The sequence below is a fragment of the Stenella coeruleoalba genome (genome assembly GCF_951394435.1).
Source record: "Stenella coeruleoalba genome assembly, chromosome: 14".
In the NCBI taxonomy this organism is placed as follows: Eukaryota; Metazoa; Chordata; class Mammalia; order Artiodactyla; family Delphinidae; genus Stenella; species Stenella coeruleoalba.
Window position 1 is genome coordinate 71,906,640 of NC_137160.1, and position 26,257 is coordinate 71,932,896.

Below are 26,257 nucleotides of genomic sequence, written 5' to 3' on the forward strand. Positions count from 1 at the left end.
AGGATTCTCTCATTAGGATCAATCCTCATTTATTGAACCAATTCTTCATTGTTAGGAATAGCCAGCTGGATTACTTTAAGCCAGGAGTCAGCAAAGTTTGTCTTAAAGGGCCACAGAGTAAATAATTTGGGCTCTGTGGACCATCTGGTCTCCGGCAACTACTCAGCTCTGCCCCTGTAACACAAAAGCAGTTGTAGACAACGACAGCACCACGTGAAGGGCTGGGGCGTGTTCCAGTAAAGCTTTAGTAATGAACACTGACATTTAAATTTCATATAATTTTCATATGTCAAGAAATATCCTTTTGATTTTGCTTTCAACCGTTTAAAAACATAAAAACCATTCTTAGCTTTTGGGCTATCCAAACACAGGCAGCAGGTTGGATATGGCCCGCGGGTCGTAGTTTGCTGAGCCCTGGTATTTGCCCTTGTAGACCTTGGGCCTCCCAGTCCCTGCAGGGCAGGCAGCCTTCTCCTGGTACTCTTCTGGGAGGCTCCGGCAACCAATCCACAAGCCTTTGTTGAGGGTACACTAGGCCAGATGAGAGTCACAGAGTAGGAGACCCAGGCCCTGCCCATAGGGAGCCTTAGTCGGAGTCTCCCTGGGGGACAAGCAAGGTGGCATGACTAAAAATACCAAAGAGGCACACAGACACTGAGGGCAAAATGAAGTTGGGTGGGGGTGGATCCTGGAGGGCTTCCTGGAGGAGGCAGCATTGGAGCTGGGCCTGGAAGGTGGGGTGAAGGGAGCAGGGCTCAGGATGATGACTCAAAGTGAGGGCTCTGGAGTGCTGTGCAGATGGCTTCTAGATGGCTTCTTCCCCTGGCACAGCACCTGGTACATACTATCCTCTCCCTCCCTTTGACCCCATCTAAAATAAGATGAGATAAAATAAATACAAAACAAGTAACCCATAATCCCCGAGTGTGGGAAAATGGACACTCTGAGACGCTGTTGCATGGAGCGTAAGTTCAGGCAACATTTTAGAGGTTGATTTTTTTTTTTCAATCTTTCTCAATGTTTGTAATGTTTATTATAGGCTTTAATTCAGAAATTCCACATCTTATTTATTCTAAAGAAACCACACATGTGCACAAGGATAGGTAAAGCTATTTACCTCCACACTATAATAGTGAAAAGTTGGAAAATGATTCAAATATCCATTGGTAGGAGAATTGTTACAAAATTATGATTTGCCCAAACTATACTATATAATATAGTATAGTATGTAATATATATGATACAGTATAATAAAGTATATTATATAATATAAAGTATATATATTCTATAACAAAGTACAGTATATAATATTGATATATAGCATATATATTATATAGTATAGTAAAGGAATGTACCTAATAATATAGTATATAGATTACCATATAGTACAGTACAGAACAGTATAGTACAGCAGCTATTAAAACGAACAAAGCAGGTCCATATGTCCTGTGTTCCTTGTCTTCCACCTTCCCCTCCAGAACCTCTCTCTACCCCTCCCCACCTCATTCTCTGCCCTGGGGGCTGGCCACTGTGGACCACCAAGGGCTCCTAGGCTCTCTGCCTTACGGTTGGGTTCTGCCAATGGGAAGCCACAGTGGGAGATGGGCGGGAGGTGGGAGAGAGAGGCCAGGGTATTTATTCTCCTGCTCCTTCCGGTCTAGGTTGCCTAAGGGCACACGTGTCCCTCAACTAAAGGTCACAGCTTTTCTCTGCACAGCTCCCTCCCGGGACCCTGTAACACCCCATCTCCTCACCCCACAGGCCTAGGGTGGTAGCTGTGTCCCCAGCCACCTCCACCTCATTGTGAGCTCTGGGCGCTGCTCCACCACTTTTGGGTTTCCCTAAGCCTCTGGGCGCTGCTCCACCACTTTTGGGTTTCCCTAAGCCCTATCCTGCACCACTGTAATCCGTCCTTTATTAAACTCATCTCAGCTGCTCAGTTACCCAATTCGATACATGCACTAACATAAATTAGGAAAAAATCTGGAAGAATATACACTGAACCATTCAAGAAGGTGGTCCCTAGGAAGGCAGAATGTGAGGCCCTTTAGTTTGGGGGTTTTATACAGTTCTGTAACATTTGGAACTCGTACACCGACCATAAGTTTTTATAAGCAGAAAACAATGACTGGACGAAAGCCTGAAATAATGAAGGCCTTCACAGCCGCCACTCAGACTCAAGGACAAATTTCACTCAGAGGAGCCCAGGCTGGGTGTTTCCGGAGAAAACACCCGCCCCCTTCCCACCCTGGCTGCTCCCAGGCATCCCTCCTACCTCAGGTGTGTAAACATAGGCTGCTTGGAAGCCTCCAGAAATAAACGCTCTTGCAATGAAGAGTAACAGAGTGAGCATATTTCTAGGAAGAGAAAAAAAAAGCAGATGAGCAAGTATTTTTTCTGACAGTTTCTTTCAGCAAAGTTTTATCTGCCCAGGTAGAATTTACACCCTAGAAACTGGCAAAGCCCACCTCACCCAACACACCATCAGGCAGGCACGCAGACACACGCATCCCAGTGGTCTCTCGGAAGACCTGCTTTTATAAGTTCATCATTCTCCAAAGTTCCAGGCTGAGATGGTGGTGCCCAGGGTGGGGCACGGCTGGGGTGAAGTGATGTAAATAATGAAAAGTCTAGATAGGACCTCGTGGGGGCAGGAATTGAGCCAGGAACCAGCTGAACCAGGGAAAGGAAACTTCTCTTCAGTATTATGAGGATAATCGTGATCTCCAGCCCTCTGTTCCATCGTTCCCAGAATGTCTTTGAATATCAACATTTCCGGATCTAAGCGACATCTCCAGACCTTTCACAGATCTCTCATCTGTGGTTCGGTCTGGGGCCTCTTGGAGATCAACACAGGCCAGTTCCATATTTTGAGGCTCTTGATAGATGGAAAAAATGGAGAAATGCCAGAAGGGGATTATAAAACAAGACCTTGAGATATTGCCATGGAACAAATGAACACTTTTAACCCATATATGAATTAAACAGCTATATGCATGATCTTACTGGGAGATGATGTCAAAAGTCTACATGTAACGGTGTCGGAGCAAAATTTGGACCAAAGTGCCCTCCTACCCTCACTCCCATCAGAGGCCCCAACTTTGAGCCCAATCTGTTGTCCAGTTATGAAGCAGCCAAGAGCCTCAGGCTTCGTGAGGGGCTGGGGGGGTCCTTCAGGTACCCCAGGGGGTGTAATCCACAGTCTGCAGGCACAAAGACCTGACCGCGAGCTGAGAAGTAAGCCTGCTGGCCAGAGAGCTGAGTGCATGACCCACCTTCCAACACAAATAAACAGCAGGAGGCTGCAGAGGGAGAAGATGACGAAGCACAGGGCCATGGTCTTCTTGCGGCCCAGGCGGTCGATAATCCAGAGGGTCACAAGGACACCTGCAAGGGAGCAGGGGAGCCATGGGAGGCAGCATCTGACACGAGCCCCAATAACCCCACCTCCTGGTGCCGCACGCTGTGTAATCCCCCCCTCTTGCGAGTGGGCTGGACCTCATGACTCGCTTCTAATGACTAGAATATGGCAGAAGTGATGGGATGTCACTTCTTTTTTTGAGTCAAAAAATTTTATATCGGGAAGTCCCTGGCAGTCCAGTTAGAATTCTGTGCTTTCACTGCTGAGGGCCCGGGTTCGATCCCTGGTTGGCGAACAAAGATCCCATAAGCCACGTGGCATGGCCAAAAAAAAAAAAAGTTTTTATAGCAATATTTATGACAAAAAGACTTACAACAGTGTAAAAGCAATCACTTAAAATTATACTTTCCATAAATGTCATGAATGTAACTAGATGCTGACAAACTGCTTAAAATGCCTTGAGGGACTTCCCTGGTGGTGCAGTGGTTAAGAATCCGCCCACCAATGCAGGCGACACGGGTTCGAGCCCTGCTCCGGGAAGATCCCACATGCCGCGGAGCAACTAAGCCGGCACGCCACAACTACTGAGCCTGTGCTCTAGAGCCTGCTGGCCACAACTACTGAGCCCGTGCGCTGCAACTACTGAAGCCCACGCACCTAGAGCCCATGCTCCACAACAAGAGAAGCCACCACAACGAGAAGCACGCACACCGTAACAAAGAGTAGCCCCCGCTCGCCACAATTAGAGAAAGCCCGTGTGCAGCAACAAAGACCCAACACAGCCAAAAATTAAATAAATAAATTTATTAAAAAAAGAAAAAATGTATTGAGTTCTATGTCTACTGCAAAGTATATCCGTGAATCTTAGTCCGTGATTAGGATTACAGCTTTTTAAAATCAATTTATGCCAGTCTTAAAGACATATATCCATATGTCACTAGGGAGGTCACTTCTGAGATAAGCTTATGCAAGACTGACGTCTGTCTTGCTGGCATTTGCCCTCTCCCTGGCTCTTCTCATGAACTTGCCTTGATGGAGAAGGCCACCTGGCAAGAAACTGAAGGTGGTCTCCGGCCAACAGGCAGTGGGGAACAACCTGGGGAGTGAGCATGAAGCAGACCCTGCCTCAGCTGAGCTTTCAGATGAGACCACAGACCCTGGGCCAACACCTCCATTGCAGCCTTGTGAAATACACTGAAGAGAGGACCCAGGGAAGCCCAGGTTCCTGACTCACAGAAACTGTAATAAATATGTGTTGTGCTAAGCCACTAAATTTTGGAATAATTTGTTACACGGCAATGGATAACTAATACAGGCACCAAGGGGAGCCTGAATAGCGGCATTCACCGAAACCAGGCAGCAGACACCTGGGCTGGGCGTCAGAAACACGTAGGTTCTAAGGCCTCATCTTGCCTCTAGCTTGTCATGTGGTCTTAGGTTAGTCCCTTGCCTTCTCTGAACCTCAATCTTCCTTTTTTTTTTTTTTTGGCCATGCCCAGCAGCATGTGGGATCTTAGTTCCCCAACCAGGAATCAAACCCATGACCCCTGCAGTGGAAGCATGCAGTCCTAACCACTGGACTACCAGGGAATTCCCTGAACATCAATTTCTTCATTGGAGAAGTAGGACTAAATAAAAATAACATTCTCTACCTCAGTAGAGGTGGTATAGCATATTGCTTGATAATCATAATAATATAATAATAAAATCTGGGCCAAGCACTTTTACATCTATTATCTTGTTCAATCATCAACACAAACCTCTAAACTATAATGGAAGAGAATAAAGAAAAGAATATAGACATACACACATATATATATGAATAACCAAATCACTTTGCTGTATACTTGAAACTAACACAATATTGTAAATCAATTAGACTTCAGTTAAAAAAAAAAACCTCTACAAAGCATGCTAATAGCCCATTTCCCACTTTTATTCAATCAATACATTAAGTACCTACTGTGTGTCAGGAGCTGTTCTAGGAGCTTGGGATGTGTCAGTGAACAAAACAACAAAACAATACATGTAATAATAGGGAGGAAGAATCTGAGTTTCAGAAAGGTAAAATCATAGAAATGGTGAATGCCTGAAGTCCCGAAAATGGCAGCTGGCAATGCTGGGTTTAACTCCAGAGGCTTTAATGTTACCTGCTAAGCTATGTGGGAAAGATAGACAATGTAGTATAGGAGTGGACTCTGGGCTCTGGGGTGGGAACACAGGTCTTAGCTCTGCCAGCTGTAGGACACAGTGTCTTAGTTGGGTTTTCGCAGAAGCAGACCCCAGGACAAGGGTCCGAGTGCAAGGTGTTTACCTGGGAGGTCATCCAAGGAGGCACCAGTAGGAGAGTGGAGAAGTGAAACGGGGAAGGGACGCAACTAATAAGGGTGCATATCAAGCAAGTTACCACCATGGGAAATTGCTACTGGATTCCACTGGAGGGCTCTGGGAGTCAGTGTGGAACGTGCACCTTAGAATTCTACCTGATAGGTGAGGAAATTGGGGTATTTATACACTGGTTGAAGGCTGTTCCCAGGTGTTAACTCCCTGGCACCTGCAGCCACCTTTCTTGCTTCTAGACACTGAGGCTTTCAATTCCTCCTGAGATAGCCCTCAGCACAGAGATGCAGAAATCAGCAGCTGCAACTGGCAGGAACACACCTCTCCAATCCTCAGTTTCTTCAGATGTGAAATGGGAATGATACTACTTCACAAGATGAAATGAGACCATACCTGTAAACTATTTAGCACAGTGCCCGATATACATACAGTAAGCAATCAGTAAATACCAGATATTATTATTGTTGTAATAATACTATTTTTTAAAGGAAAAAGATAGATCACCTTTGCTTTATGTACAGGTTTGGATTTTTAACACCCCACCAATCCTTTCCAGTGTGACTGGTGTTGGGGAACAATTCTCCACGGGTCTCTTGTATTTCTGCACAGCTTGTGAGCGGAGGCCCTAGCTGCCCTTTGGTTCCAGGCTAGCATTTCAAGGTTGTTTGTAGAGCCAACAGCCTTGGAAGACAGAGATACTGCCTCCTTCTAGAGCAAGGGGAAGGTCTGTTTACTGCCCAGTGTAGTAAAGATGATGTCTCTCTCCAAGGCAAAGGCTGAGCAGGTTTCCGGCAGCCCATTATAAAAGATTTGGGTTCCTGAAGTGTGAGATGCCCGAGCTGTGTTGCAAATCCATTGCACGTGTAAGATTCACCCGGACCCGTCCTCATCATCCCCAGGGGACTTGAGGGCAAGAGGAGCCAGCGCTAACATACTACTCAGGCTGCCTGCTGTGCCGTGAGTAATGGTCTTCTGTCTCTGACCCAGGGGTCTTGTGTCTTCTGCCGGTGTGTGTGTGTGTGTGTGTGTGTGTGTGTGTGTGTGTGTGTGTGTGTGTGTGTGTGTGTGTGTGTGTGTGTGTGTGTGAAGCTGGGCAGCTTAACTTGTTAGCCTTCAAATAGAGTAAAATGTCAGCCTCTTCACAGTTCTTGCCAACTTGTAGCTAAGGGTTGAAAACAAATCCCCAGCTTCCCTTAGAAGTGGGATTTGCGGGCTTCCCTGGTGGCGCAGTGGTTGAGAGTCCGCCTGCCACTGCAGGGGACACGGGTTCGTGTCCCGGTCCGGGAAGATCCCACAAGCCGCGGAGCGGCTGGGCCCGTGAGCCATGGCCGCTGAGCCTGCGCGCGTCCGGAGAGGCCGCGACAGTGAGAGGCCCGCGTACCGCAAAAAAAAAAAAGAAATGGGATTTGCTTCCAGGCGGCACCAGGTAAAGCCGCATTCCCAGGAGGCCCTGCCCCAGCCCACGTGGCACAGGTCCCTCACCTGGGAACTCAGACAGGGTGGTCCACAGCAGGTCCATGTAATCCTCCTCACTCAGGTACTCACAGGCCAGGCTGCATTTTGCCTCTACTGCCTTCTTCCGGCTGGAGACTGGAAGGTGGAGAGAGAGAGAGAAAAAGAGCAAGAGGCATGCGCAGTCTTGGGGTGCAGCCTCCTGCTCTCCACACCTTCCCTGGGTATGATTTGGTTGGGATGCCAGGGAAGGAGCATGGGCTCAGGACTCAGACAGACTCAGGTGTGAATCCCAACCAGCAGTGTTAGAGCTTCATCTCTTTAAGCCCCAGGTTCCTCATAATCCTGGGGCTAATAAACCCTGGGGCAAGGCGGTGGAGACACTGAAAGCAGGTTGTGCATATGAATGTGCTTAGCCCAGAACTGGCACATACGAGGTGCTTTTGTGGCAGACAGACTCTAGGGTGGCCCCAACGACCCCCACCTATATTATCTGGCCCCCATTACTTCCTCGATCGCACCTTCTCTCTCCCTCGCTCTGCTCATACCACTCCAGCCACACTGGTCTCCTTGCTGTCCCTTCAATACACAAGGCATGTTCCTGCCTCAGGACCTTTGCACTGGCTGCTCTCGTCCTCCATTGCACTTTATATATCCCCATGACTAATTTCCTCACCCCTTTCGAGTCTTTCTTTACATCTCACCTTCTCACTGAAGCCATCCTGACCACCCCACTTAAAGCTCTGACTTGCCCACGGCCACTTACTCTGCTCCACACTCCTGACATCCCTTACCTTGCTTTATCTTTTTTCCCCCAAATCATTTGTTAGGAAACAGAGTCAAAGACTTTGAAATGGGCAAAATGTCCTGTCTTGTGAACCCTTATAGGTTATCTCAGCTTTCATGATCTTTAAGCTCTTTCACAACTTCGCATTATAGAATACCAGTGCAGATGATTCTTGTGTATAAAAATGCAAGCGGTGTCTGGTGGTGATGCGATTGACTATTGCCTTATGCACACTGCCAATTTTTGCCTCTAAGTGTAAATCCATTTCAGCTTTTCTGATTGCCTACATACATGTGTGTTTTGAATTCTCCTTTGAACCAACTGTAACCTCTTACTGGTGTTAGCAGACAATTCCCCATGGGTCTCTCATGTTCTCTGCCTGTTTTATAAGCAGAGGCACTGACTGCCTTTGTTCTGGACTATATTTTCAAGGATTTTAGTTTAGCAAACAGCCTTGAAAGATAGAGAGGATCTCCCTTTGGTGCAAAGGGCAGGTTTCCTTATGGCCTTTGAAGATAGAGCATCTTTCTGCAGAACAAAGAGCTGGCAGGCTTATTATCTGGTATAAAAGATCTGGGGGCCCTAAGTTCAGAGTTCCTCTCATAACACAATCCACTGCTCCTTCCCTATCACTTTCCCACCCAGGTATAACAGTGAGTTTTTTTTGTTTTTTTTTTTTGTGGTACACGGGCCTCTCACTGTTGTGGCCTCTCCCATTGCGGGGCACAGGCTCCGGACGCGCAGGCTCAGCGGCCATGGCTCACGGGCCCAGCCGCTCCGCGGCACGTGGGATCTTCCCGGACCGGGGCACGAACCCGTGTCCCCTGCATTGGCAGGCGGACTCTCAACCACTGCGCCACCAGGGAAGCCCAAGAGTGAGCTTTTAACACGGGGTGGCAAACGACCGCCTGCAGGCCAAATCTGGTCCCCTGCCTGTTTCTGCCTGGCCAGCAGGCTAAGAATGGTTTTTACATTTTTTAATGATTTTTAAAATCAAAAGAAGAATAACATTTCATGACATAAAAATGACATGAAATTCAAATTTGTGGTCGTAAAAAAGATTTCCTCGGTGGGAAGTCCCTGGAGGTCCAGTGGTTAGGACTTCGCGCTCTCACTGCCGAGGGCCCGGGTTCGATCCCTGGCTGGGGAACTAAGATCCCACAAGCCGTGCTGCGTGGCCAAAATAAAAAAAAAGGTTTCCTTGGAACACAAGCAAGGCTCGCTTGTTTACATATTATCCATAGCTGCTTTTCTGCTACAATGGCAGAGCCGTTTGGCCCCCAGAGCCTAAAGTATTTACTATCTGGCTGTTTATAGAAAAACTCTGCCAACCCTTCCTCTATAACATCCCAATGGATCCTCTGCTTTGCTTAAGCAGGTCCACTGTTACGGTGAAACCAAGCAGGCAAATCCTGAGTACGAATCCTTTCCATGCTCCCCCTTTCTTGCTTGTAGGAAATAGGCTTCATTCAAGCCTCCTAGACCTTCCCTGAGTTCCAAAGGGCAGGTTCAAACAGTTGCTAATCAGGGAAGGGAGGGGATGCAGAGAAAGGGGAGGAGCTGTCAAGAAACAATAGTGCAGACTTGGGGCAGAGTCCTGGTTCCTCCTCAAGGAATATACATAACAATATCTTTGAGTTCTTCTGCAGGAACTAAGGCCCTCACCCAGGTTGAGGATGGTAACTTCAGGCTGAGCACAAGATTCCTGGAACATCACCCTGTTCCCTCACCACCAACGAAGCAGAAGAAAGTCACATACCCTGTGGCCATCCCCCCCACCAAATTCTGCCTCTAAAAACTTCTCCCCCCCGCCAAACCCTCGGGGAGTTCAGGGTTTTTGAGCACAAGTCACCCGTCCTCCTTGCTCAGCCCTGCCATAAACCTTTCTCTGCTCCAAACTACGATGGTTTCAGTTTGTTTGGCCTCACTGTGTGTCAGGCACACAGTATTCGGCCACAGAGGCAAAGGATTTAGGCTCAATCAATACCAAAGCCAGAATTTATAACTGAACTGCTTCTCAGGGCGGTTAAGGCTCTCCCACACCTCCCAGCGAGATGTGATTCCGCTATATTATTAAATCCTTATACCAATAAACAAAACTATTAACTCAGATTATAGAGGCTTCATATGAAAAAGATAATTGGACAAATCCCGCAAACAGGCAAGAACTTGATCCCTTTATCCCCCATCCCGGGTTCAATGCTAGGAATCTAATATTCCCTTAAAGACAGATTGGTTTGAAGTCCAGACATCTGTGTAGAGACTTTGCTCTTTATTCATTCCTTTTGTCCAGTGCCTTCCACCTCCAGCTCTACAACAGAATCACCTAGGGAGCTTTTCAAACCCACTCATGCCTGGGCCCTACCCCCAAAGCCGCTGATTAAATTGGCCTGGGCATTGTTTAAATGGCACTGCCTTTGTGGAAAAGCTCCCCCGGGTGATTCTGTCGTGTGGCCAGGATCGAGCTCCAACCTGATGCTCAGACTTGATGCACACGCAGAGGATGGCTACACAGGGTCACAGCCATAAAACTCAGGGCTGTACTTCATGGACCTCTTTAGGGGACATAAGATGTGATTCTGCTCTAATGTCAGGTCTACCGTGACAAGAAGGTCCAGGTTTCTACAGAGCGTCTTGGAAACCACAACCCAGCTCTTTCATGCTCAGATTTTGCAGAAACTTTCTCCCTGGAGTTTGTGCAAGGCCAGGCCCTGTGAGGGCAGAACCTGGGCTGGGGTGTGTGTGTGTATGACCTCGTGTGTTGGAAGTGGGGAGGGGCGGGAGGGGACGGTGTTAACTGTGAAAGGGCTGTTGATACTCACTGCTGCAGACATCTCCTGCCTGGAAGAGCTCAGTGGTGAGCAGAACTAATCCATAGTAAGAGAATGCATTGGAAAACCTGCCAGGAAGGAAGCAAGAAAGGTAAGGAAATGATGGGAGAAATGCAGGTCCCCATTCCCTAACCCCTCTGGAAGGACTTGCAGCTCTAGCAGCAGAGACTAGGCTTTGGGCTCAGGCCACACTGGGCCTTTGCGGGGCTTTCCTGCTGCTTGAGCAGGAAGATGGTGGGTACAAAGCATAATGATGTGATAAAGGGAAGTGATCCTGTGTCCTTTGAAAGATCAAGAACTGAATTCTGTCACAGATAAAGCTACCTCCAAGGCTGTTCAGTCAACTGGCAAAAGGAGGGGAAAAAATGGGGGAACCAAAATTTGGTAGAAAACAGTCATTTTGACAGATGCCAACAGATGTCAGGGCTTCTGGGTTGAGTTGAATAGGGAGGAGGAGGAAGATATATTTAATAATACAGGTAGCCCCTACTTTTTCAAAAGTTTGCTTTACTGCACTTCGCTTTTACGAAAGACCTACATTAGTACCTGGTTTTGCTCGCCAGAAGAAATCCGAAGAGGATTTTCACTTTTACGAAAAAAGGGAAAAGCGAAAATAGCATCCAACGCTTATTTTACAGAAGCAGCACCTGCCCCAAGCAGCGAGAGTAGCGCCACCAAGCCCCTTTCCCGGGAACTACACTCAGCACCTCAGCATCAAGCTGCCATTAGCTTTTTTTTTTCAATTGATTTTATTGAAGTATAACTGATTTACAATGTTGTGTTAATTTCCGCTGTACAGAAAAGTGATTCAGTTATACCTATATATACATTCTTTTTCAGATTCAAGCTGCCATTAGCTTTGAACTGTGTCTATGAGCATCTGTGCTTTACCTCCATTTATTTTATTTCTTTTATTAGCAAGACATGTCCTCAGGTAATTACTTCTCTTTATGCCACTTCAGTTTAGGAAAGCTTTCATTGGAACGCTCTACTTTTGAATAGCAGGGGGAAAACTGTATGCAGAACTGGGCTCCAGCTTTGCCCCCCGCCCCGCATTCCTGAGAGCTACATCAACTCACCAAGCATTTATTAAACACCTGCTGTGTGCCCAGTCAAATGCGGAGTCTGCAGACTTCTTGAGCATTTCAGATCAGAATGACGCAGTTAACTAATTCCCGACTGTCCTTGGAACCAGAATACTCAAGTCTGTAGGGCCGGAATATTCTCATCCTGTGGTAGTTATGTGGGAGCTCAGTCACAATCAGAAGCCGATGATTACTTTCCTTGAGTTACCACATGTGCTCTCAAATGTGATTTCTATAGTCTTCTAAAATTAGTCTCTCATTAATTGCTTAGTATTTAAGTAGTGTCAGCCCCACAGAATCACATGCACTCAAAGATAGATACTCTCAATTCTGTTTCCCCACCTTTTAAAATATCCCGCCAGCTCCATGCTTGTACTGGGCACACAGCAGGTGTTTAATAAAGGCGTGGTGAGTTGATTCAGCGCTCAGGAATGCGGGGGGCAGAGCTGGAGCCCCGGTGCTTTGTATTATCAAAGCTTTCCCCTCCTCTTCCCTGCAGTTGACCTCTTTGAGGTCACTCCCCTGCTAATTAGCACCTCTGCTCAAAGGTGAATAGGAAAAGTGAGAACTGTTGAAAACAGGACACAGAGCCTCAACCGGGGTGATTTTGTGCAGTTAATGCTGTAGAAAGAATTGAAAGAAGGGCTGAAATTTGACTAGCTGCGGACTATAAGTTAATTACTCACTACAAATGCCCTCCAGCCAATGCCAAGGTTGTTATTTAAGAAAAAGTGGATCAAGAACTGAAAGTTCTCAGAATGCCCATGTTGACCAAATCAGTGGTTCCCCAAATATTGGCCCTGTGCTGCTGGTGGTACCCAAGGCAATATGAATGGAGAGGGGGATGGATACAGCAAAAGTATTCAATCTTTTTGTGAAAAGAAGAGATTCCTTTAAGTTTCCTTTCAATTCTTTAACTGTATCTCAGTCTTATTTACGGGCTAACGAGTCCCTAACACCTCCCTTCTCTGTCTTTTTGTTTGTTTGTTTTGTAATTTAAGGCGAATCTTAACAGATTTATAAAAGCCGTATATACAAAATACATTTAAACTAACCCCCGCAGCTATACAATACACTGTTTACACTCTTAACCTGGAACACAGCATCCGTAAACCGAGGCCTGTTCCCCACTGTCGGTGCCATTATGCGGGCGGGTGTGGAGCTGCAGCGACACCCCAGGGGCGGTGCCAGTGACCCAGCACTCGGCTGTTGCCCTTGAATTTCCTTTCTGAGTGTAGAGACCCCGGAAGAGCTCAGAGCTCCGTTTCTGCAGCCGCCGCCTCCTCCGATCGCCCCTGCAGCCCTGCCCCCTCTGCGGGGTCCCCCACGTGCTACAGGGGACACAGCACAGCACAGCGGAGGACATGGCAGAGAGGAGGGGGCCGAGCACACCGCACTGAACTTCCTGGCTGCAGTGGTGTCAACAGAGAATAACGTGCCTGCCAATTCTAGCAGGTTGGATTGGAGTGAAGGAAAAGACACTTGGAATGTTTTGCCGTTTGCATAACAGGTCAAAAGGTAATGCTTTAAGATCCTAGAGATGGGCAGACTCAATAGAGATCTATTTTAAATTTCTCGATAAACAGGCTTGTTGGAGAATCTAACAGTTAAGATGATGGGGAGAAAGTTTCACAGGCTGCCCGTGAGCCCTCCTGGGACGGGCCTCGTCCCCGGCTTCCACAGACTCTGCAGCGAGAGCTCTGGCCACCTGTTTGCAGGTGAACCTGGAAAAGGTGCCCGGGCTCATCCAGAAAGCTTGGGTGAGGAGGGAAGCCACGGAGAACTGGCTTTGTTAGCCCGACTGTCAGATCAAGGCTGGTTCCACGTTTGTGACCTGAGTTCCAGAGTCTCCTAGGTGACAGTGCTCTCTGCCCACCGTGGGCACCGATCTTTTTTGAGGGCAGCTTGACAGGCGGTGGTGGGGAGACCTCCAGCGTTACCCCGAGGCTTCGGGAGGCTTCCCCGGGGGCCCGGCCACTGAACGGAGGGGGTGGGGCCCAGGGACACGTGGCGGCTCCGTGAGATGCCTTAAAGCACCCAGGCTGCCACGGCGGCTCACCGGGCCTGTCACCACTCCGGGTGGGCGCTGCGCATCACAAAATGGGGCCTCCCGGAACCCCATTCTCAGTTCCTTCCCGACTGGAGAAATTCTGAAGTCGGCTGAAAAGCTGAGCCCCTGGACCAGCTCCAGGAAGCACCAAAACCCAGAGCTGAGGGCCTGTTTCCCACGACTCACAAGGGTCATGCTCTCAGCTGCCTCTACGTTGGACTTCCCTCGGCCGGACTCCGGGTCAGCCTCCCCAGGTGGGATGCGCGATCCCCGCCTCCCCGGTCACCAGAGCGGTCTGGTTCTGCGACCTGCCGGGAAATTCGGTCCCGTGGGAAACCTCCACCTTGGCTGTGAATAGCTGGGGTTATGTTCATTTGGGGGAATCAATCAGCTTCGGAAAGCACAAAATAAAGTGAATTCAGTGTTAATAAAAAGGCGCCTGAGTGACAAGCCTGGAACAGACTGACCAGGACGACTGTGACCCCGTGCGGCTCAGCCCTGTCTACCCTCTGCGGGCTGTGCAATCAGAGTGCCGGCCACTCGCCCGCCCAGGAGGAAACTCGGGCTGGTCCAGGAACACCCAGTAGCCGCTCTAGTGTTTCACTGTGGTTTGTGTTACACACACACACACACAAAAGAAAACCACCAGAATAAAAACACTACCTTCATAACCAGATCAGAAGCGGAGAACCCAATTTCCAGGGGGAGCCAGGTGTGCGCTTCTCTGTGAAGCGAGCCACAGGGCCGCGTTTACGGCAACAGATGCAAAGTCTTCGGGTCCCTGTAATAAGAACCTCACAGTGACGTGCCAAGGTCATTGCTGGATTTGAGGAGGACGAGGGAGTCACCACAGGTCAGGATGGGGTACAACAGCAGTTCCCTCCTGTTCTCATCTACTCCACACCCTAATTGCTCGCTTCCGGGGAGGGCCCTGCTGCCTACGAGTACTGTGTTTTGGGGCAGGAATCTCATGGTCTATTTCTGAGTTCCACCCCATTTCCTACCCCTTGCTATACTCAGACGCCAATTCCCAGGAACATCCATCCTGCCAGGATGTCTGAGAACTCACTCGGGCCCGGCAACATCGCGCTCCTTCCTGCTGTGACCTGGGGTGGGAGCCTCGCGTAGGAAGTTCCCACGTTGAGCAGCGCTCCACTCTCCTAGGGGCTCACGACCACCGTCAGGGTCAGCAGAACCCCCGCAGGTGTGCGATCCACACCGAGGAGCTGCTCTGGGTATGAAGCATCCCATGTTAACCAGCAAGAGGCAGGCACTGGGGGTGCTTCGGGCAGGTAGCAACCTGTTGTGCTTTAAAGTAGTTTTCACCTGAAGAGATGCCAACATGGTGTGGAAACCAAAACCACCTATTTCGATATGCCATCTTGAGCACGAGTGGACACCCAGCCTCTAAGTTCTAGCGGGTTCTGGAGGGCAAGACCTGGCAGGAGAGCAAGGGCCCACACGAGCAGCCGAGCCTTGCGTGACCTGAAGTCCTCCTCCAGCAGAAGGTAGGAACCAGACACCGACAGCAGGACCGAGGAGGCGGAGTGGCCCTTCCACGCCCCACGGGCTCCACTCCACCCACAGCAAGTCTCGCCACTTCCCTGAACTCAGCGCGTACCACATGCCACCTGCCGTTAAGGGCCGTTAACACAGCAAGTGCTGGCCTCTGAGCCGCCTTAACCAAGCAGCTCCTTCCTCTGGGGACTCGCCACCACCCTCTTCAAGGCCCAGGAGGTGCTTCACAAATGCAGTCAGTAAAAGCAGCCCCTGCTCGGGGGGGCTGAGCTCTCAGCCCTCCCAGCTGCAGGCCCAGCACCAACCTTGGCACCAGGGCCTGCGCCCGGAACGCCGAGTCCATGAAATGCAGAATCCCACACCCAAGGCCCACCTCTGCCTAGGGCTGCCAGACAGACTTTAAAAGGGCTTGTCTTCTTCTTCAAACACAGCTCCCTAAATCTCCAGGCATCCCTGAAGAATGAGGTTGCTGAGCGCATCTGATGTACCTTACGGAGAAGGTGGCGTCAAAAGGCCCAGAAGGACAACCCGACACACAGTCGAAAGCTTAGTGGGAACTTGCTGCTCTTCACTTAAACCACAACAGCAAACCCAGCGTCACTTTCTTCCTGAGGCAGGTCGCAGGTCACAGTGAGGGGAGGATTCGGGGGCCGTTACGTTGTGGACCACAACTCCAGCAGCCTGGTGGGAGTCCTCCATGGTCCTCTGCTTCACGGCTCCTAAGCCCGGCTGCACAGCAACCACCCAGGAAACCAAGAGTGCATCCGTGTGATGCCTGTACTGCACGGCCTCGGAGTGGCTCAGCCCAGGGCTTTGCAAAGCCCCTCAGGTGACCAGACGGCAGCGCCAGAGCTGAGCATCATGATCTAGTCCAACTTTTACAAATGGGGAAACTGGAACCCAAAGAGCTTGGCCCTCAGCCACGTGGATAATGACGAGTGCACGTTTCTCTGGGGTGAAGGTGCGCTTCTGCCTTCCCCACTGTGGGCAGTTTAGGGGCCCACACGTGGACGCACACAACGCCTACCCGGGCAGTGGCCACTGGACAATACATATGTGCCTTTTCTACATGAGAATCCTGAGCTCCATGAGCTCTGTCGACTGGGAATCGTTCACACTTTGCGTCAGTGGTTTCTTCGTTTTGCGATGGGGAAAGTCACCCCACGGGGTTGCAGAGAAAGAGTTCCCACCCCTCCCTTCCCTTGGGCTTCCTCCAGCCTCCGGTCTCTGGACATGTCCATGTCCATCACCAGGTCCTCTCCTCGGGCTCCCAGGTCTCAGGGCAGCAGGATCCCTCCCTCACACACACACACGTGTCTTTACATGTATTTGCCGCTGTTTCTTGTCCTGAAGTCGTGTTCCAGAGGCATCCACACAGCAGTGTTGGTGACAGCGCTCCTGTGTCCCATGTGGAAATAAAAACTGTGATCGACAAGTAATGAACCTTCAAGGAACATTAGGGTTTGAGTTATCCAACTGCTCTGAATTTTGGGGACTGAAAAATTAATGTTGGCTTCAAATGCTGAGTTGATATTTTCTATTAAGCAAAGGAAAACTAAGGATTTATCTTAATAAACATCCAGAAACTGAAGGTGGTCAGATCATCAAACCAGCCCCTCCTGCCAATGCTAAAATGCTGTGCAATGTGTAAGCGGTGAGCAATTCACCCCGACTGCTCTCATCCTAATGGTGCCTTTACTCACAATACCAAGTTAGCGTCTGTTCCCAGGATGCCCAAGTTAGTCAGTCATAACTAGTAATCTTGTTTCAAGATTATTTCCTGATCTTGGAGTTAAAATAAACTGACTCATTTTTATCAAAGAAGTAAAAATATTGCAAGAATAAGGAGTCTAGAGATCTCTATAAATTACAAAGCTGCAATGCAATATCTCTGAAACAATTTCTCTACAAACTGAAGGGTTAAAAAAATATTTCAGTAAAAAACATACACGTGTCCTTACGTGTCCTTATGTGAGGAAAATATCTTAGTTTGAGGAAGTTTATTGTTACACTTTTGTAATAATTTAGATGAGGCACAACTATCTCCTGCTTCTCTAACATGTCAATTTAAAAAAAGACAATAATCGAGGGTAACAGTGAAATTAAAATAAAATAGAAAAGCCTAAGGTTTTGGAGAGGAAAGTGACTACAATCTATGTGTAGAAAGGCTGTAAATGGTTTCAGGTGACCTTGCAAAGAGGCATCTTCTTCTCGGATGCCAACGAATCACGGAATTGAGGGCCGGGAGCCGTGAAGAGAGGGGAGCCCGGCCACAGGGGGGAGAGCGGGTCAGTTCTTGGCGGGGCAGGGCCCACCCCCCTCGGGCTGTCCCCCCTGCTTCCCAGTCCGCTCGGCTTCCCTGTCTATACCAACTCGCTTCCGCCTCTGAAAGCAAACCAGCAACCGCGTCAGAAGGTTTAAAGGACAAACGGCGCTTGCCGACCGTGCCGACCCCAACTCTCCAGCAAGCCTCAGGCACCTCCACCGGCTTCGCCGACCGCGAGGGCCGCCGCCGCCTCCTCCGCCAGGGCCACGGGGAGTGTTTCCAGGCTGGTGAGGAAGCGCGTGGGTCCCAACACACGTGTGAGACCTGGAGCCCGGCGGGCGAGGAGCGCTCTTGCCCCAGGACAGGGTCCTCTGAGCAGTGACAGCGGGGTCTCGGGCCGCCCTGACGCAGCCCATTGAGAATGTTCTTCTTCCTTTAAACCGCGGTCATCGGCCCCGATCCCGGGGCACATCCTTTCAGTTCATGAAGAGCCAGAGGAAGCAGTACAAAACCAGCAGCTTTTCTCCAGCCAAAAAAAAGAGCCGAACCCCCAGCAAACACCCCCCGGAAGCTCTGAGCGCCCAGAGAGACGGGATTTCATGTTGTCTCCTCATTAAAACCCTGTGATAACAAGGCTGACTCAGAAGCAGTTTTTTTCCTCCCTTTCCTTCTGGGTCAGCATCCGCCACAAGATCCCTGTTTACCTGCTGGGTGAAGGCGAGCGAGTCACTCACCAGGGACACAGGACTGGGAACAGTGTGGCCTGGGGATGGGGCCCAGGGACGGTTACTAAACCACAGGAACATTCTGGTGCCACTGACAGAGGAAGCTTTTTTCTCTTTTAAATGCTAGGCAGAGTCCTCAACACGCCAGGCACTCTTGAGTAGAGTAATACACAGCAGGGACCAGTTTGGAATGCAATGTATTTTTAAACACAGTGAAAGACACCTGGACAGAGTAACCGGTCAAGTTAACTGAGTGCAAGATTGACCAGCTCGCGTCAACATTCACAGCCTCTGCAGTTTCACTCAGAGGAGATCACGTCCGACAGTTTTCCTGCGACGTGTGTATGTTAGTAGAAGCGAGAGACCTTGATGAGAACCTCGATTCTCGCCGGCCACCGGAAGGCAGCGCGGAGCCAGGCGGTGTTAACGAAGGCTCTGCTGGCAATGCCGCCAGCTCTTGAAAGCCCCTGAGCGGAAAGGAGCTCTCTGCTTCCTCGAAAAAAGGAAAGGCTCCCTGCAGCGGACTGCAGGTGTCTCTCGGAGACAACTCATCTGCAAGGCCAGTTGGTTTAAGTCTTTGCCGAGGGGCGGGCGAGGGGCGGGGAGGGTGGGCACAGAGGCAGCAGGCACTGCCCTGTGCAGAGGGGAGGGGGCCATTCACGGCAGCGTCCGTGTGCACACCTTCCACCCCGTGTCCTGTCGTGTCGTGGGGTGATCTGACAGGGCGGGAAGAAAGCGCAGGTTGTGGGCACATTAAGTCAAGTCCACACCGCCAGCTCTCACTCCCACCCTCTCATCTAACAGCCGGGACCAACTGGCACAAGAGACTTAAAAGGCAACGCGCTCCCCTGGGGAGGTGGCGGGGACAGCCCGCGATTCACCTCCTTTCACCTCCTACAAACCTCCACCAGGTAATGCTCCTCACGAAGCACTCACGAGTTAGAGACAAAAGCCATCTGCAAAGACGTCGGGTTTTGTGTTTCTGTCATTAAAGACAGAGCATGCGTGCACACACACACGCAGTCCTCAATTACACTGTGTCAGAGAAGGAATAGTTTCTGTAAAAAGAAAGCAAGCTGTGTTATTAGGCATTACACATTAATACCAAAGTGATCGCTGGGGTTTTCAGTAGTTTCACCAGTCCCCAGGATTCAGTAGCTAACATCAAAGTGTCACATCCTTTGGCCTAGAGCGCAGCGGCGTGGCGGGCCTCACAGCATCCCTGAGCCGGGTGTTGAGGGCACAGATGCGGGAAACCCGCTCCGGGACACCGGGGAGATCTGGCCTGTGGCCAGCCAGGCTGCTCAAGGACCACAAGAGTGAGGGGCATCCTCTTTCATTGCAACATAATATTCTTTCAGGTTCTCTTGCAGGATGGTGTCCTTCACAGCGTGAAACACAAAGCAGATGTTCTCCGTGTCTATGGCAGTGGTGAGGTGGATGGCTGCGATTCCGTCTCTTCTGGTTGAAATACTGGACCAGGTAGCACTGGACATCCTCCAGCCTGTGGGGGTCGCCCTTGAAGTCTGAGAAGTGCTTCTTCTTCTTTCTTTTTTTTAATACAAATTTATTTATTTTATTTATTTATTTTTGGCTGCACTGCGTCTTCGGTTGCTGTGCGCGGGCTTTTGCTAATTGCGGCGAGCGGGAGCTACTCTTTGTTGCAGTGCGCGGGCTTCATCATCCAGGTGGCGTCTCTTGTTGCAGAGCACAGGCTTTAGCCGCGGGGGCTTCAGTAGTTGTGGCATGCGGGCTCAGCAGTTGTGGATCCCGGGTTCTAGAGCGCAGGCTCACGTTGCGGCACTCAGGCTTAGTTGCTCTGCCGCATGTGGGATCTTCCCGGACCAGGGCTCAAACCCGTGTCCCCTGCATTGGCAGACGGATTCTTAACCACTGCACCACCAGGGAAGCCCCGGGAAGTGCTTCTTGATGCCGATGGTCTTCACTTTCTCCACCAGGAGGTCCATCTTGTTGAGAGGCAGGACGATGGAGACGTTGAAGAAGAGCTCGTTGTTAACGATGGTCTCAAAGATGTTCATGGGCTCCACCAGGCGGTTGGTGCGCCTGTCCTCCGTGAGGACCTGGTCGTACTCACTGGATGAGACCATGAACAGGATCAAGGTGATCCCATCAAAGCACTGGAACCACTTCTGGCGCTGAGACCTCTGGCCACCCACATCCACCATCTTGAAAGGGACTTTTTCTATGACAAAGTCATGCTCCACTTTGCCCTTGGTGGCCTTCCTCGCCAGCAGGATGTCCTGCTTGCTAGGGAAAGTAATTCAGCTGGCCAATCCGATCCAAGTTATCCAGGAAGTACTTCACTGATTCACCCAGCTGAAACTCCCTCCTCCGGCTGAAAGCTTCCCTGATGCCAGAATCCCTGCAGAGCGCGGTCAGAGCAGGTACATAACAGCTGAAAGGTGGCAGACGCCACGGGCAGCCCTGCTTTGTTCTCAAAGGCCATAAGGTACATCCCCTGCTTCTCATTTTCAGAATACTGCCAAGGAACACCAAGCCTGTCTCGTGCATCAACCAGAAGCCTTGAGCCCTTGAGGATGTTGTTGAAGATGGCGTCACGGAACTCCAGAAGCGCACTCTGGTCGAACTCGCGGCCGTGGACGATGCGCATCTGCTTGAGGAAGGTGGACTTGCCGCTCTCGTGGGGCCCAGCAGCAGGATCCTGACGAGGCGCCGCACGGCGCGCCTCGCGCTGTGCCGCGCCTCGCGCTGTGCCGCGCCTCGCGCTGTGCCGCGCCTCGCGCTGTCGCGCCGCATCGCCGGCGGCGTCGGCCTCGGGCGGCAGCAGGCAACGGCGGAGGGTTTGCACCGCACCGGACATGGCTGCTGAGGCCATAGACCCCGCGGCGGGCGAGGCGGCAGCCGGCCGCTCCCTCAGGCCGCGTCCGCTGCCACTGTCCCGAGGTCCCTCTGTCTGGCTCTTAAATACAGTGGTTCTGTCCCCTGGCAAACCATCAGTCTAGCTACTTTTTTTTTTTTTTTTTTTTGTCTGCGTTGGGTCTTCGTTGCTGTGCGCGGGCTTTCTCTAGTTGCGGCGAGCGGGAGCTACTCTTCCTTGCGTTGCGCAGGCTTCTCATTGCGGTGGCTTCTCTTGTTGCGGAGCACGGGCTCTAGGCGCGTGGGCTTCAGTAGTTGTGGCACGCGGGCTCAGTAGTTGTGGCTCACGGGCTTAGTTGCTCTGCAGCATGTGGGATCTTCCTGGACCAGGGATTGAACCCGTGTCCCCTGCACTGGCAGGCGATTCTTAACCACTGCGCCCCCAGGGAAGTCGCAATCTAGCTTTTTACTGTATGGTCACTTCTCGGTATCCGTGGGGGATGGGTTCCAGCACCCCCTGTGGATACCAAGATCCATGGACGCTCAAGTCCCTCATATAAAATGGCATAGTATTTGCATATAACCTACACAATCCTGCCACATAGTTTAAATCATCTCTAGATTACTTATAATACCTATACAGTGTAAGTGCTATGTGAATAGTTGCTGGTGCACAGCAAATTCAAGTTTTGCTTTTTAGAACTTCCTGGAATTTTTTTTTTTTTTTTTTTTTTTTCCCATCTGTGGTTTGGTTGAATCCATGAACACAGAACCCGAGGCTACGGAGGGCCACTTTTTTATCTTTAAAAGTGAGTTCTGGGGGAGGGATGGACTGCGAGTTTGGGGTTAGTAGATGCAAATTATGACATATAGAATCAATGGACAACCAGGTCCTACTGTGTAATACAGGGAACTATATTCAATGTCCTGGGATAAACCATAATGGAAAAGAATATGAAAAAAAATGTATATATATGTATAACTGAGTCACTTTGCTGTACAGCAGAAATTAACACAACATTGTAAATCAACTATACTTCAATAAGAATTAATTAATTAATTAAAGCGACTTCTGTCTATGGCCTGCAATTAAAATTTTTCCTTAAAGCAGGTATACAGAGTTTCCCTTTAAAAGACATTTATCTGAGAAAAAGTGAGTCAAATTTTTAAAAAGGCTAAGAAAATAATAGTATAGAAAATAATTTTAAAAAGGCTAAGAAAATAATAATAACAGGATAACACAGAAGTGAGGAAAGTGATGCTCAGTTTTGCAAATGCTGCTCAAGATGGAAGAGTTCTCTGTCCTCCAAGTGAAAACCCAAAACAGGGCGCAGAGGAGGGGGACCCGAGAATCAACAAACAGCTCTTACCATATAAACCACAGCAGCAAGGTTGTCCATCTAAAATGGGGTGTGAAGAGGTCCCTCATTTTGCCTCGGTCTTCCTGTTTCAAGACAAAGAATACCATTTGCTCTCCTCCCCTGCGGATGTGCGGGCACAGGTTGGTAGCCTGAGACCAGCGGACACCCGAGGCTGGGAGGGAGGTTTCTGGTGGGCAGGACACTCAGGTCCTGAGAACCCGGGACTCAGATCCACGGCACTCAGCGCCCCCCAGCCCAGGGAGGCCTTCAGCCAGGACTCATTGATGTCCAGAGGTGGAGACATTCCACACCCCACCCCAGCCTGGAATCCTGGAGCTGGGAAGCAGGCCCCTCAGGCTTGGCCCCTCTGAGGCCTCTTGGGCGATCCCATGGACCAGGGAGCAAACCACCAGTCCAAGATGCCTCCCGCCATTTCACACCCTCCCCACCCAAAGCCAGCTCTAGGTCAAGGTAACAGAAATTAATGTGCTGAAAATCAATTCACCAAGAGCCAACTTGCCAAAAGACCAATTAGCTAAACGACTCGCTTGCCAATTTTATATAATTTACTAATTTATCACATCTTTGCTTTACAATGTTCTATTTCAAAATATATATTCTGGGGGGGGAGGGATAAATTGGGAGATTGGGATTGACATATACACACTCCTATATATAAAACAGATGACTAATAAGGACCTACTATATAGCACAGGGAACTCTACTCAATACTCTGCAATGGCCTATATGGGAAAAGAATCTAAAAAAGAGTGGATATATGTATATGTATAACTGAGTCAGTTTGCTGTACACCTGAAACTAACACAACGTTGTAAATCCATTATACTCCAATAAAAAATTTTTTTGAAAGCATCAACAAGAAAAATAATTTAAAAAATATATTCAGAGAATCTATATTCTACAGATTATCTTCTTAGATTTATTTAATGAACATATTATTCTTAGCGGTTTGAGAAGTGCTCACTTATTTAAACATGCTAAAAGCTTTTTTAAAAAAGATTATGGGTTATAGGTGGTTTAATCTACCCATGAATATTGTCTTTGTGAATAAAAATATTTTGTAATATATTCTTGAATAAAAAGACAATACTTGAATAAAAAGACAATTGATATGCTTATTGAATATATTTGAGCATGTTTGTATTTATTGACTATATTTTAGAATAGATTCATTCATTAATATACTTAAGAATGAATTCATTAATATAGTTATTGAGGAATATATTATACGTATTAATATAAACACAGGAAAAATATATTCTTATGTGTTAATATATGTATTAGTATTACATAGGAAAAATCTCTCCCTATTTACTAAATATATTCAAAAAGAATAATCCTTAAAACATGTTTTTGGTAAACATACATTGGCAAGAAAAATTGGCTTTTGGAGAATTGGTCTGCTTTCTGGAAAATCCTTCTCTTCTCTTTTTGGTGATGGGGGATTCACCACCTTCTTGCAGCCTTCCTGGACCTGAGAGAACTCTCTCTCTGGGCCTGGCTGCTCCTGGCTGCATCAGCTACGCACCTGCCCCAGTGACCTCCATAAAAAAAAAAACAAAAAAACAAAAACAGGCCCCGCTGCCGGGCACCCTGGAACACAGAGAGGCCCCTGCGGCAGCAGCTCCTTTCCAAAGAGAAGCCCACAACTGGAGCATCCAGCCGCTGTCACTTTGCAACACACATCTGAAATCACTGTATGCTTTCTCCACCCAGAGCATCTTCCCACAGGAGGGACGGGGGAGAATGCAGTCCCTCCCCAAAGGCAACTAAATGAGCCTCCTGCACCCCAGACTCTCTGGGATGCCCCCTACCCCAACCCCGTGCTTCCCAAAGCAAATTTGGGGTATGGCTCCTGGTTTCTATGTTGTCAGACCCTGCCTAGCACTTCCTCTCAATCTGGTGAAATTCCATTCAGTTCTTTTTGCCTAATATAGAAACAGTCAGAAAAATGATATTATTTTAAAAAAAATAGGGCTTCCCCAGTGGCGCAGTGGTTAAGAATCCTCCTGCCAATGCAGGAGACACGGGTTCAAGCCCTGGTCTGGGAAGATCTCACATGCCGCGGAGCAACTAAGCCTGTGCGCCACAGCTACTGAGCCCGTGTGCCACAACTACGGAAGCCTGCAGGCCTAGAGCCTGTGCTCCGCAGCAAGAGAAGCCACCGCAATGAGAAGCCCGCGCATCACAACGAAGAGTAGCCCCCGCTCACCACAACTAGAGAAAGCCCGCTGCAGCAACAAAGACCCAATGCAGCCAAAAATAAATAAATAAATGTATAAATAATAATAATAATTTCCTTGTAGGGTCTGTTGTTTGCTTAAGGGTATTTGTGATGTTTCTCTAAGCCACATGCTTGATTCTTGAGGGCAGGGACTGCAGCCCTTAATCTGGCTCCCTTCTCCCCACTTGCACCTGCAGTAAGTGCTCATCAGTTTGTAGTGTGGTGGATTCCCTGATGGTGTTGCCTGTGGAGTGATGCACCATCCATTAAGGATGTCTACACAGGGGCAGTTTGGTGTCTTGGATCTAAGTCTTTCGTGGCACTTTCTAATGTGATTTTACTGTCAAGCCTTTGCCAATCAATCACATTTGCTAATCAGACTTCATGGGTGCTGAAAGATGAAACTGAAGCAGTAGTTACGGGACCCATTATGGGACATTCTATTACATTTATCTAATCACTTCCCAGGTGGTACTTTTAGGACTTGGCAGTGAAAGTACACAGACTGAAGTTGCCAAATTTCCTTTGCAGATCCTGCCCACTGCACCCCTCACCCACTCACATATACATGCTCCCAGCACGTGCAGCAACATGCACAGTCAGTCCGCCAGGCACTGACCTGTCTGGAGATGATGAGTTTCCCCAGAGGCATGGGGGCTCCGTTTTCTGTGGCTATCCTCTTTAAGGTGGCGATGGCCTTTTCCTGGTTTCCGGACAGCACATCATACCTTGCGCTCTCTGGCAGCCACTATGAGGACAGGAGACCGAGACGTGGCCAGTTAGGGCAGAACAGAATGCTCGGTCACAGCCATACACTCTCATGTGTGTGTGGAGTCCTTAAGGCCGGAGGCTCTGGGGCCAGAAGCCTGGCTTCAAATCCTGGCACTGCCATTGATTATAATGGCTCTGTGACCTTGAGCAATAACTTGACCTCTCTGTGCCTCCATTTCCTCATCCATAAAATGGGGATAATAAGAGATCCTCCCTCTTAGGGTTGTTGAGAGGCTTAAATGGGATAATCCAAACAAAGTGCTTAGCACAGTGCCCGGAATGGGTTAATGTATCTGTTCCTGTTGCCGTTGCTATTACTGTAATTCGGTGCTGCTGAGTTGCAGGTGACAGCTGAACTAAATTAAGACTGCCACCAAAAAAGAAAAACAGTCCGCCACTCTCACCATCGTCATCATTATCCCTATCTCTCAAGAAACTACACCTCACCTGTGTTCAGCATCGTCTTGCAAACTCAGTCTAAGAGACAGAAAGAAATCACAAAGACCTTTAGGCCTACTAGAGTCCCAACCCCAAGTGACTAGACAGAGATCTCTCCATAAAACAAAGCAACAGCAATCTGTGAAATGAGAGAGTGTGAGACTTGGAGTCAGAAGATTTGGTTCATAT

At 49.1% G+C, this 26,257-nt stretch overlaps 1 protein-coding gene and 1 pseudogene across 5 annotated transcripts in view; both read right to left on the bottom strand.

The window, feature by feature from the left end:
* The window catches only part of SVOP (SV2 related protein), an 83,553-nt gene that overhangs the window by 4,333 nt on the left and 52,963 nt on the right, over positions 1–26,257 (bottom strand). For 3 of the 4 annotated variants that reach the window (XM_079943585.1, XM_079943584.1, XM_079943586.1), the window contains 6 exons: positions 25,479–25,607; positions 22,624–22,697; positions 10,763–10,839; positions 7,184–7,291; positions 3,276–3,387; positions 2,276–2,357 (listed from right to left, as the gene is read on the bottom strand). In XM_079943585.1, coding sequence (XP_079799711.1) covers positions 2,276–2,357; positions 3,276–3,387; positions 7,184–7,291; positions 10,763–10,839; positions 22,624–22,697; positions 25,479–25,607 — 582 coding nt within the window. The remainder of the gene's footprint in view (positions 1–2,275; positions 2,358–3,275; positions 3,388–7,183; positions 7,292–10,762; positions 10,840–22,623; positions 22,698–25,478; positions 25,608–26,257) is intronic. The other variant, XM_079943587.1, reaches the window with a different exon arrangement.
* On the bottom strand, positions 19,722–21,647 carry LOC307197386 (guanine nucleotide-binding protein subunit alpha-12-like; annotated as a pseudogene). The gene has a single exon. The product of its transcript is annotated as a guanine nucleotide-binding protein subunit alpha-12-like (transcript).